Here is an 11,861-nt window from a genome sequence, read left to right as displayed (position 1 = left end):
TGAGAGTTTCCTCGCGCCCCCTACTGCTCCTCTGAGGCTTCATCGCGCCCCTCCTACTGCTCCTCTGAGGGTTTCCTCGCGCCCCTACTGCTCCTCTGAGGGTTTCCTCGTGCGCCCCCCTACTGCTCCTCTGAGGATTTCCTCGCGCCCCCTACTGCTCCTCTGAGGATTTCCTCGCGCCCCCCCCCTACTGCTCCTCTGAGGGTTTCCTTGTGCGCCCCCTACTGCTCCTCTGAGGATTTCCTCGCGCCCCCCCCCTACTGCTCCTCTGAGGGTTTCCTCGTGCCCCCCTACTGCTCCTCTGAGGGTTTCCTCGCCCCCCTACTGCTCCTCTGAGGGTTTGCTAGCGCCCCCCTACTGCTCCTCTGAGGGTTTCCTCGTGCCCCCCTACTGCTCCTCTGATGGTTTCCTCGTGCCCCCTACTGCTCCTCTTGAGGGTTTCCTCGTGCCCCCCTACTGCTCCTCTGAGGGGTTTCTTCGTGCGCCCCCCTACTGCTCCTTTGAGGGTTTCCTCGCGCCCCTACTACTGCTCCTCTGAGGGTTTCCTCGCGCCCCCTACTACTGCTCCTCTGAGGATTTCCTTGTGCCCCCCCTACTGCTCCTCTGAGGGTTTCCTCGCGCCCCCCCCCCCTGCTGCTCCTCTGAGGGTTCCTCGCGCCCCCCTACTGCTCCACTGAGGGTTTCCTCGTGCCCCCCTACTGCTCCTCTGAGGGTTTCCTCGTGCCCCCTACTGCTCCTCTGAGGGTTTCCTCATGCCCCCCTACTGCTCCTCTGAGGGTTTCTTCGTGCGCCCCCTACTGCTCCTTTGAGGGTTTCCTCGCGCCCCCTACTACTGCTCCTCTGAGGGTTTCCTCGCGCCCCCTACTACTGCTCCTCTGAGATTTCCTTGCGCCCCCTACTACTGCTCCTCTGAGGATTTCCTCGCGCCCCCCTACTGCTCCTCTGAGGATTTCCTCGTGCCCCCCCTACTGCTCCTCTGAGGGTTTCCTCGCGCCCCCCCCCCCCTGCTGCTCCTCTGAGGGTTTCCTCGCGCCCCCCCTACTGCTCCACTGAGGGTTTCCTCGCGCCCCCCTACTGCTCCTCTGAGGTTTCCTCGCGCCCCCTACTGCTTCCTCTGAGAGTTTCCTCGCGCCCCCCTACTGCTCCTCTGAGAGTTTTCCTCGCGCCCCCCTACTGCTCCTCTGAGGGTTTCCTCGCGCCCCCTACTGCTCCTCTGAGGGTTTCCTCGCACCCCCCCTACTGCTCCTCTGAGGGTTTCCTCGCGCCCCCCTACTGCTCCTCTGAGGGTTTCCTCGCGCCCCCCTACTGCTCCTCTGAGGGTTTCCTCGCGCCCCCCCTGCTGCTCCTCTGAGGATTTCCTCGCACCCCCCTACTGCTCCTCTGAGGGTTTCCTCTCGCCCCCTACTGCTCCTCTGAGGGTTTCCTCGCGCCCCCTACTGCTCCTCTGATGGTTTCCTCGCGCCCCCCTACTGCTCCTCTGAGGGTTTCCTCGCGCCCCCCTACTGCTCCTCTGAGGGTTTCCTCGCTCCCCCTACTGCTCCTCTGAGGGTTTCCTCACGCCCCCCTACTGCTCCTCTGAGGGTTTCCTCGTGCCACCCCTACTGCTCCTCTGAGGGTTTCCTCGCGCCCCCCCCTACTGCTCCTCTGAGGGTTTCCTCGCGCCCCCCCCTACTGCTCCTCTGAGGGTTTCCTCGCGCCCCCCCTACTGCTCCTCTGAGGGTTTCCTCGCGCCCCCCCCTACTGCTCCTCTGAGGGTTTCCTCACGCCCCCCTACTGCTCCTCTGAGAGTTTCCTCGCGCCTCCCTACTGCTCCTCTGAGGATTTCCTCGCGCCCCCATACTGCTCCTCTGAGGGTTTCCTCGCGCCCCCCTACTGCTCCTCTGAGGGTTTCCTCGCCCCCCCCTACTGCTCCTCTGAGGGTTTCCTCGCGCCCCCTACTGCTCCTCTGAGGGTTTCCTCGCGCCCCCCTACTGCTCCTCTGAGAGTTTCCTCGCGCCCCCCCTACTGCTTCTCTGAGGGTTTCCCTCGCACCCCCCTACTGCTCCTCTGAGGGTTTCCCTGCGCCTCCCTACTGCTCCTCTGAGGGTTTCCTCGCGCCCCCCTACTGCTCCTCTGAGGGTTTCCTCGCACCCCCCCCTACTGCTCCTCTGAGGGTTTCCTCGCGGCCCCCCTACTGCTCCTCTGATGGTTTCCTCGCGCCCCCCCTACTGCTCCTCTGAGGGTTTCCTCGCGCCCCCCTACTGCTCCTCTGAGGGTTTCCTCGCGCCCCCTACTGCTCCTCTGAGGGTTTCCTCGCGCCCCCCTACTGCTCCTCTGAGGGTTTCCTCGCTGCCCCCCTACTGCTCCTCTGAGGGTTTCCTCGGCCCCCCCTACTGCTCCTCTGAGGGTTTCCTCGCGCCCCCCCCTACTGCTCCTCTGAGGGTTTCCTCGCGCCCCCCCTACTGCTCCTCTGAGGGTTTCCTCCGCCCCCCCTACTGCTCCTCTGAGAGTTTCCTCGCTCCCCCCTACTGCTCCTCTGAGGATTTCCTCGCGCCCCCTACTGCTCCTCTGAGGGTTTCCTCGCCCCCCCTACTGCTCCTCTGAGGGTTTCCTCGCGCCCCCCTACTGCTCCTCTGAGAGTTTCCTCACGCCCCCCCTACTGCTCCTCTGAGGGTTTCCTCGCGCCCCCCCTACTGCTCCTCTGAGGGTTTCCTCGCGCCCCCCCTACTGCTCCTCTGAGGGTTTCCCTCGCGCCCCCCTACTGCTCCTCTGAGGGTTTCCTCCGCCCCCCTACTGCTCCTCTGAGGGTTTCCTCGCGCCCCCCCTACTGCTCCTCTGAGGTTTCCTCGCACCCCCCTACTGCTCCTCTGAGGGTTTCCTCGCGCCCCCCTACTGCTCCTCTGAGGGTTTCCCTCGCGCCCCCCTACTGCTCCTCTGAGGGTTTCCTCGCACCCCCTACTGCTCCTCTGAGGTTTCCCTCGTGCCCCCTACTACTGCTCCTCTGAGGGTTTCCTCGCGCCCCCCCTACTGCTCCTCTGAGGGTTTCCTCGCTCCCCCCTACTGCTCCTCTGAGGGTTTCCTCGCGCCCCCTACTGCTCCTCTGAGGGTTCCTCGCGCCCCCCTACTGCTCCTCTGAGGGTTTTCCTCGCGCCCCCTACTGCTCCTCTGATGGGTTTCCTCGCGCCCCCCTACTGCTCCTCTGAGGGTTTCCTCGCGCCCCCCTACTGCTCCTCTGAGGGTTTCCTCGCGCCCCCCCTTACTGCTCCTCTGAGGGTTTCCTCGCGCCCCCCTACTACTGCTCCTCTGAGGATTCCTCGCGCCCCCCTACTGCTCCTCTGAGAGTTTCCTCGCGCCCCCTACTGCTCCTCTGAGGGTTTCCTCGCGCCCCCCTACTGCTCCTCTGAGAGTTTCCTCGCGCCCCCCTACTGCTTCTCTGAGGGTTTCCTCGCACCCCCCTACTGCTCCTCTGAGGGTTTCCCCTGCGCCCGACTACTGCTCCTCTGAGGGTTTCCTCGCACCCCCCCCCCCCTACTGCTCCTCTGAGGGTTTCCTCGCACCCCCCCCTACTGCTCCTCTGAGGGTTTCCTCGCGCCCCCTACTGCTCCTCTGATGGTTTCCTCGCGCCCCCCTACTGCTCCTCTGAGGGTTTTCCTCGCGCCCCCCTACTGCTCCCTCTGAGGGTTTCCTCGCGCCCCCCTACTGCTCCTCTGAGGGTTTCCTCGCGCCCCCCTACTGCTCCTCTGAGGGTTTCCTCGCGCCCCCCCCTACTGCTCCTCTGAGGGTTTCCTCGCGCCCCCCCTACTGCTCCTCTGAGGGTTTCCTCACGCCCCCCTACTGCTCCTCTGAGAGTTTCCTCGCGCCCCCCTACTGCTCCTCTGAGGATTTCCTCGCGCCCCCCTACTGCTCCTCTGAGGGTTTCCTCGCCCCCCCCTTACTGCTCCTCTGAGGGTTTCCTCGCGCCCCCCCCCTACTGCTCCTCTGAGGGTTTCTCGCGCCCCCCCTACTGCTCCTCTGAGGGTTTCCTCACGCCCCCCTACTGCTCCTCTGAGAGTTTCCTCGCGCCCCCCTACTGCTCCTCTGAGGATTTCCTCGCGCCCCCTACTGCTCCTCTGAGGGTTTCCTCGCCCCCCCTACTGCTCCTCTGAGGGTTTCCTCGCGCCCCCCCTACTGCTCCTCTGAGAGTTTCCTCGCGCCCCCCTACTGCTCCTCTGAGGGTTTCCCCGCGCCCCCCTACTGCTCCTCTGAGGGTTTCCCCGCGCCCCCCTACTGCTCCGCTGAGGGTTTCCTCGCGCCCCCCTACTGCTCCTCTGAGGGTTTCCTCGCACCCCCCCTACTGCTCCTCTGAGGGTTTCCTCGCGCCCCCCCCCTACTGCTCCTCTGAGGGTTTCCTCACGCCCCCCTACTGCTCCTCTGAGAGTTTCCTCGCGCCCCCCTACTGCTCCTCTTAGGGTTTCCTCGCGCCCCCCTACTGCTCCTCTGAGGGTTTCCTCGTGCCCCCCTACTGCTCCTCTGAGATTTCCTTGCGCCCCCTACTGCTCCTCTGAGGGTTTCCTCGCGCCCCCCCTACTGCTCCTCTGAGGGTTTCCTCGCTCCCCCCTACTGCTCCTCTGAGGGTTTCCTCGCGCCCCCCCTACTGCTCCTCTGAGGGTTTCCTCGCTCCCTCCTCTGAGGGTTTCCTCGCGCCCCCCTACTGGCTCCTCTGAGGGTTTCCTCGCTCCCCCCTACTGCTCCTCTGAGGGTTTTCCTCGCGCCCCCCTACTTGCTCCTCTGAGGGTTTCCTCGCTCCCCCCCTACTGCTCCTCTGAGGGTTTCCTCGCTCCCCCCCTACTGCTCCTCTGAGGGTTTCCTCGCTCCCCCCTACTGCTCCTCTGAGGGTTTCCTCGCGCCCCCCCTACTTGCTCCTCTGAGGGTTTTCCTCGCGCCCCCCTACTGCTCCTCTGAGGGTTTCCTCGCGCCCCCCCTACTGCTCCTCTGAGGGTTTCCTCGCGCCCCCCCCCTACTGCTCCTCTGAGGGTTTCCTCGCGCCCCCCTACTGCTCCTCTGAGGGTTTCCTCGCGCCCCCCGGGTTCCTCGCGCCCCCTACTACTGCTCCTCTGAGGATTTACTCGCGCCCCCCCCTACTGCTCCTCTGAGGGTTTCCTCGCCCCCCTACTGCTCCTCTGAGGGTTCCTCGCGCCCCCCTACTTGCCGTGTGAGTGCATGAGAAGCGTGTTACAGGGATCAGTTTCTCCTGCAGGACAGGGGGGAGGGGGTGTCCCAGAAAAGGGGGAGGGGGTGTCCCAGAGAAGGGGGAGGGGGTGTCCCAGTGAAGGGGGAGGGGGTGTCCCAGTGAAGGGGGAGGGGGTGTCCAGTGAAGGGGGAGGGGGTGTCCCAGTGAAGGGGGAGGGGGGTGTCCCAGTGAAGGGGGAGGGGGTGTCCCAGTGAAGGGGGAGGGGGTGTCCCAGTGAAGGGGGAGGGGGTGTCCCAGTGAAGGGGGAGGGGGGTGTCCCAGTGAAGGGGGGGGGGGGTGTCCCAGTGAAGGGGGAGGGGGTGCCCAGTGAAGGGGGAGGGGGGTATCCAGTGGAGGGGGAGGGGGTATCCCAGTGGAGGGGGAGGGGGTATCCCAGTGAAGGGGGAGGGGGTGTCCCAGAGAATTGGGAGAGGGGGTGTCCAGAGAATTGGGAGGGGGGGTGTCCCAGAGAAGTGGGAGGGGGAGTGTCCCAGAGAAGTGGGAGGGGGGGGGTGTCCCAGAGAAGTGGGAGGGGGGGGTGTCCCAGAGAAGTGGGAGGGGGGGTGTCCCAGAGAAGTGGGAGGGGGGGGTGTCCCAGAGAAGTGGGAGGGGGGGTGTCCCAGAGAAGTGGGAGGGGGGGTGTCCCAGAGAAGGGGGTGGGAGGTTGTCCCAGAGAAGGGGGGTGGGAGGTGTCCCAGAGAAGGGGGTGGGAGGTGTCCCAGAGAAGGGGGTGGGAGGTGTCCCAGAGAAGGGGAAGGGAGGTGTCCCAGAGAAGGGGAAGGGAGGTGTCCCAGAGAAGGGGAAGGGAGGTGTCCCAGAGAAGGGGAAGGGAGGTGTCCCAGAGAAGGGGAAGGGAGGTGTCCCAGAGAAGGGGAAGGGAGGTGTCCCAGAGAAGGGGAAGGGAGGTGTCCCAGAGAAGGGGAAGGGAGGTGTCCCAGAGAAGGGGAAGGGAGGTGTTCCAGATAAGTGGGAGGGGGGGTGTCCCAGAGAAGGGGGAGGGGGGTGTCCCAGAGAAGGGGGATGGGGTGCCAGAGAAGGGGGAGGGGGTGCCAGAGAAGGGGGGAGGGGGTGTCCCAGAGAAGGGGGAGGGGGTGTCCCAGAGAAGGGGGAGGGGGTGTCCCAGAGAAGGGGGAGGGGGTGTCCCAGAGAAGGGGGAGGGGGTGTCCCAGAGAAGGGGGAGGGGGTGTCCCAGAGAAGGGGGAGGGGGTGTCCCAGAGAAGGGGGAGGGGGTGTCCCAGAGAAGGGGGAGGGGGTGTCCCAGAGAAGGGGGAGGGGGTGTCCCAGAGAAGGGGGAGGGGATGTCCCAGAGAAGGGGAAGGGGGTGTCCCAGAGAAGGGGAAGGGGGTGTCCCAGACAGGTGGGGGGGGGAGGGGCTGTCTCAGAAGTGGGGGGGGGGGGCTGTCTCAGAAGTGGGGGGGGGGGGCTGTCTCAGAAGTGGGGGGGATGGGGTGTCCCAGGGAAGTGGGGGGGAGAGTGAGTGTCCCAGAGAAGGGAAGGGGGTGTCCCAGAGAAGGGAAAGGGGTGTCCCAGACAGGTGGGGGGGGGGGGGAGGGGCTGTCTCAGAAGTGGGGGGGGGGAGGGGCTGTCTCAGAAGTGGGGGGGATGGGGTGTCCCAGGGAAGTGGGGGGGAGAGTGAGTGTCCCAGAGAAGGGGGAGTGAGTGTCCCAGAGAAGGGGGAGGGGGTTGTCCCAGAGAAGGGGGAGGGGGTGTCCAGAGCAGGGGGAGGGGGTGTCCCAGAGAAGGGGGAGGGGGTGTCCCAGAGACGGGGAGGGGGTGTCCCAGAGAAGGGGGAGGGGGTGTCCCAGAGAAGGGGAAGGGGGTGTCCCAGACAAGTGGGGGGGGGAGGGGCTGTCTCAGAAGTGGGTGGGGATGGGGGTGTCCCAGGGAAGTGGGGGGGGGGAGAGTGAGTGTCCCAGAGAAGGGGGAGGGGGTGTCCCAGAGAAGGGGGAGGGGGTGTCCCAGAGAAGGGGGAAGGGGTGTCCAGACAAGTGGGGGGGGGAGTGTCCCAGAGAAGTGGGAGGGGGGGGTGTCCCAGAGAAGTGGGAGGGGGGGTGTCCCAGAGAAGTGGGAGGGGGGGTGTCCCAGAGAAGGGGGTGGGGGGCTGTCCCAGAAGTGAGGGGGGGGAAGAGTGAGTGTCCCAGAGAAGTGGGGGGGGGACTGGGGGGTGTCCCAGAGGAGAGATTGCGGATGCCCCGACGTTGAGGAAATGCTTGTACAGAGTCCTGCCCCCCGAGTGGCGCCTTTGGAGGTGACCGCGGCCAGTAGCTGCTGATCGGTCCTGTCTGTGTCACACAGGGAAACGTTCTCGGAGCGCGCGGGACGTGTTCTCTACGCGCTGCTCCTCACCTCCATCCTCTGCTGCCCGGTGCTCGTCGTGTTCATGGTGCCCTCCATCACGCCAGGTAACGCCGACACGCGGGGGCCGGGGAGGGTATAGTCAGGGAGATCACTACCGGCTGGGGAGATGCGTAGGGTCCCGGGGGGGGACGCATAGGGTCCTGGGGGGGGACGCATAGGGTCCTGGGGGGGGACGTTGTAGAGTCCCGGGGGGGACGCGTAGAGTCCCGGGGGGACGCGTAGAGTCCCGGGGGGGACGCGCTGTCCCCTCTCTCCCCTCGCTCTAACCCGCTGTCCCCCTCTCTCTAACCCGCTGTCCCCCTCTCTCTAATCCGCTGTCCCCCTCTCTCTAATCCGCTGTCCCCCTCTCTCTAATCCGCTTTCCCCCCTCTCTCTAATCCGCTGTCCCCCTCTCTCTAATCCGCTGTCCCCCTCTCTCTAATCCGCTGTCCCCCTCTCTCTAATCCGCTGTCCCCCTCTCTCTAATCCGCTGTCCCCCTCTCTCTAATCCGCTGTCCCCCTCTCTCTAATCCGCTGTCCCCCTCTCTCTAATCCGCTGTCCCCCTCTCTCCCCTCTCTCTAACCCACTGTCCCCCTCTCTCCCCTCTCTCTAACCCGCTGTCCCCCTCTCTCTAACCCGCTGTCCCCCTCTCTCTAATCCGCTGTCCCCCTCTCTCTAACCCGTTGTCCTCTCTCTAAAGCGCTGTCCCCCTCTCTCCCCTCTCTCTAACCCACTGTCCCCCTCTCTCCCTCTCTCTAACCCGCTGTCCCCCTCTCTCTAATCCGCTGTCCCCCTCTCTCTAACCCTTTGTCCTCCTCATCTCTAAAGCGCTGTCCCCCTCTCTCCCCTCTCTCTAACCCACTGTCCCCCTCTCTCTAACCCACTGTCCCCCTCTCTCTAACCCGCTGTCCCCCTCTCTCTAACCCGCTGTCCCCCTCTCTCTAACCCACTGTCCCCCTCTCTCTAACCCGCTGTCCCCCTCTCTCTAACCCGCTGTCCCCCTCTCTCTAACCCGCTGTCCCCCTCTCTCTAACCCGCTGTCCCCCTCTCTCTAACCCGCTGTCCCCCTCTCTCTAACCCGCTGTCCCCCTCTCTCCCCTCTCTCCCCTCTCTCTAACCCGCTGTCCCCTCTCTCTAACACGCTGTCCCCCTCTCTCTAACACGCTGTCCCCCTCTCTCTAACCCGTTGTCCCCCTCTCTCCCCTCTCTCTAACCCGCTATCCCCCTCTCTCTAACTCGCTGTCCCCCTCTCTCCCCTCTCTCTAACCCGCTGTCCCCCTCTCTCTAACCCGCTGTCCCCCTCTCTAACCCGCTGTCCCCCTCTCTCTAACCCGCTGTCCCCCTCTCTCTAACCCGCTGTCCCCCTCTCTCTAAACCGCTGTCCCCCTCTCTCTAACCCGCTGTCCCCCTCTCTCTAACCCGCTGTCCCCCTCTCTCTAACCCGCTGTCCCCCTCTCTCTAACCCGCTGTCCCCCTCTCTCTAACCCGCTGTCCCCCTCTCTCTAACCCGCTGTCCCCCTCTCTCTAACCCGCTGTCCCCCTCTCTCTAACCCGCTGTCCCCCTCTCTCTAACCCGCTGTCCCCCCCTCTCTCTAACCCGCTGTTCCCCCCCTCTCTCTAACCCCGCTGGCCCTCTCTCTCGCTAACCCCGCTGGCCCCCTCTCTCTCGCTAACCTCGCTGTGTCCCCCTCTCTCGCTAACCCCGCTGTGTCCCCCCTCTCTCGCTAACCCCGCTGTGTGTCCCCCCTCTCTAACCCGCTGCTGTGTCCCCCTCTCTCTCGCTAACCCTGCTGTGTCCCCCTCTCTCGCTAACCCCGCTGTGTTCCCCTCTCTAACCCGCTCTGTCCCCCTCTCTCGCTAACCCCGCTGTGTCCCCCTCTCTCGCTAACCCGCTGTGTCCCCCTCCTCCTCTAACCCGCGCTGTCCCCCTCTCTCTCTAACCCGCTGTGTCCCCCTCTCTCGCTAACCCCGCTGTGTCCCCCTCTCTCTTCGCTAACCCCGCTGTGTCTCCCTCTCTCACTAACCCCGCTGTGTCCCCCTCTCGTCGCTAACCCCGCTGTGTCCCCCTGTCTCGCTAAGCCCGCTGTGTCCCCCTCTCTCTCGCTAACCCCGCGCTGTCCCCCTCTCTCTCGCTAACCCCACTGTGTGTCCCTCTCTCTCGCTAACCCCGCTGTGTCCCCCTCTCTCGCTAACCCCGCTGTGTCCCCCTCTCTCGCTAACCCTGCTGTGTCCCCCTCTCTCTCGCTAACCCTGCTGTGTCCCCCTCTCTCGCTAACCCCGCTGTGTCCCCCTCTCTCTCGCTAACCCCGCTGTGTCCCCCTCTCGCTAACCCCGCTGTGTCCCCCTCTCTCTCGCTAACCCCGCTGTGTGTCCCCTCTCTCTCGCTAACCCTGCTGTGTTCCCCTCTCTCTCGCTAACCCTGCTGTGTCCCTCTCTCTCGCTAACCCCGCTGTGTGTCCCTCTCTCGCTAACCCCACTGTGTGTCCCCCTCTCTCTAACCCCGCTGTGTCCCCCTCTCCTCGCTAACCCCGCTGTGTCCCCCTCTCTCGCTAACCCCGCTGTGTGTCCCTCTCTCGCTAACCCCACTGTGTGTCCCCTCTCTCTCTAACCCCGCTGTGTCCCCCTCTCTCGCTAACCCCGCTGTGTCCCCCTCTCTAACCCCGCTGTGTCCCCCTCTCTCGCTAACCCCGCTGTGTCCCCCCTCTCTCGCTAACCCCGCTGTGTCCCCCCCCTCTCTCTTGCTAACCCCGCTGTGTCCCCCTCTCTCGCTAACCCCCGCTGTGTCCCCCCTCTCTAACCCGCTGTGTCCCCTTCTCTAACCCGCTGTGTCCCCCCTCTCTAACCTGCTGTGTCCCCCCTCTCTAACCCGCTGTGTCCCCCCTCTCTAACCCGCTGTGTCCCCCTCTCTAACTCGATGTGTCCCCCCTCTCTAACCCGCTGTGTCCCCCCTCTCTAACCCGCTGTGTCCCCCCTCTCTAACCCGCTGTGTCCCCCCTCTCTAACCCGCTGTGTCCCCCCTCTCTAACCCGCTGTGTCCCCCCTCTCTAACCCGCTGTGTCCCCCCTCTCTAACCCGCTGTGTCCCCCCTCTCTAACCCGCTGTGTCCCCCCTCTCTAACCCGCTGTGTCCCCCCCTCTCTAACCCGCTGTGTCCCCCCTCTCTAACCCGCTGTGTCCCCCCTCTCTAACCCGCTGTGTCCCCCCTCTCTAACCCGCTGTGTCCCCCCTCTCTAACCCGCTGTGTCCCCCCTCTCTAACCCGCTGTGTCCCCCCTCTCTAACCCGCTGTGTCCCCCCTCTCTAACCCGCTGTGTCCCCCCTCTCTAACCCGCTGTGTCCCCCCTCTCTAACCCGCTGTGTCCCCCCTCTCTAACGGCCGCTGTGTCCCCCTCTCTAACCCGCTGTGTCCCCCCTCTCTAACCCGCTGTGTCCCCCCTCTCTAACCCGCTGTGTCCCCCCTCTCTAACCCGCTGTGTCCCCCCTCTCTAACCCGCTGTGTCCCCCTCTCTAACCCCGCTGTGTGTCCCCCCTCTCTCGCAGTGGGATCATCACAGTGTCCCCCCCTCTCTAACCCGCTGTGTCCCCCTCTCTCTCGCTAACCCCGCTGTGTGTCCCCCCTCTCTAACCCGCTGTGTCCCCCCTCTCTCGCTAACCCCGCTGTGTGTCCCCCCTCTCTAACCCGCTGTGTGTCCCCCCTCTCTAACCTGCTGTGTGTCCCCCCTCTCTAACCCGCCGTGTCCCCCCTCTCTAACCCCGCTGTGTGTCCCCCCTCTCTCGCAGTGGGATCACAGTGTCCCCCCCTCTCTAACCCGCTGTGTCCCCCTCTCTCTCGCTAACCCCGCTGTGTGTCCCCCCTCTCTAACTCCGCTGTGTCCCCCCTCTCTCGCAGTGGGGTCGGTGTGTTCGCTGAGTGTTTACACCATCCTCTTCCTCAAGTTGTACTCTTACATGGAAGTGAACAAGTGGTGCAGACAGAGGCGGCTGGCGAGAGCCAGGACGCTGTGCCGCTCCTTATCCGGTGAGTTACCCGTGTGTTTCTCCGCGCCTCCCGTGTGTTTCTCCGCGCCTCCCGTGTGTTTCGCCGCGCCTCCCGTGTGTTTCGCCGCGCCTCCCGTGTGTTTCGCCGCGCCTCCCGTGTGTTTCGCCGCGCCTCCCGTCTCCCGGGCCTGACCGCCCCACCTCCGGGCCTTTCCTGCAGCGACCCTTATTGTGGCTCCCTACTCCCGGGCCTGACCGCCCCACCTCCGGGCCTTTCCTGCAGCGACCCTTATTGTGGCTCCCTACTCCCGGGCCTGACCGCCCCACCTCCGGGCCTTTCCTGCAGCGACCCTTATTGT

General features: G+C 65.1%; 1 protein-coding gene across 1 annotated transcript in view; it reads left to right on the top strand.

The window, feature by feature from the left end:
- The window catches only part of DGAT1 (diacylglycerol O-acyltransferase 1), a 121,256-nt gene that overhangs the window by 9,757 nt on the left and 99,638 nt on the right, over positions 1-11,861 (top strand). Inside the window, exons 2-3 of the mRNA XM_075589210.1 lie at positions 7,484-7,590; positions 11,414-11,542. Coding sequence (XP_075445325.1) covers positions 7,484-7,590; positions 11,414-11,542 — 236 coding nt within the window. The remainder of the gene's footprint in view (positions 1-7,483; positions 7,591-11,413; positions 11,543-11,861) is intronic.

The sequence above is a fragment of the Ascaphus truei genome, chromosome 2 (genome assembly GCF_040206685.1).
Source record: "Ascaphus truei isolate aAscTru1 chromosome 2, aAscTru1.hap1, whole genome shotgun sequence".
In the NCBI taxonomy this organism is placed as follows: Eukaryota; Metazoa; Chordata; class Amphibia; order Anura; family Ascaphidae; genus Ascaphus; species Ascaphus truei.
Note: the sequence above shows the minus strand (reverse complement) of the source record. Positions and strands in the feature narration are given on the sequence as shown.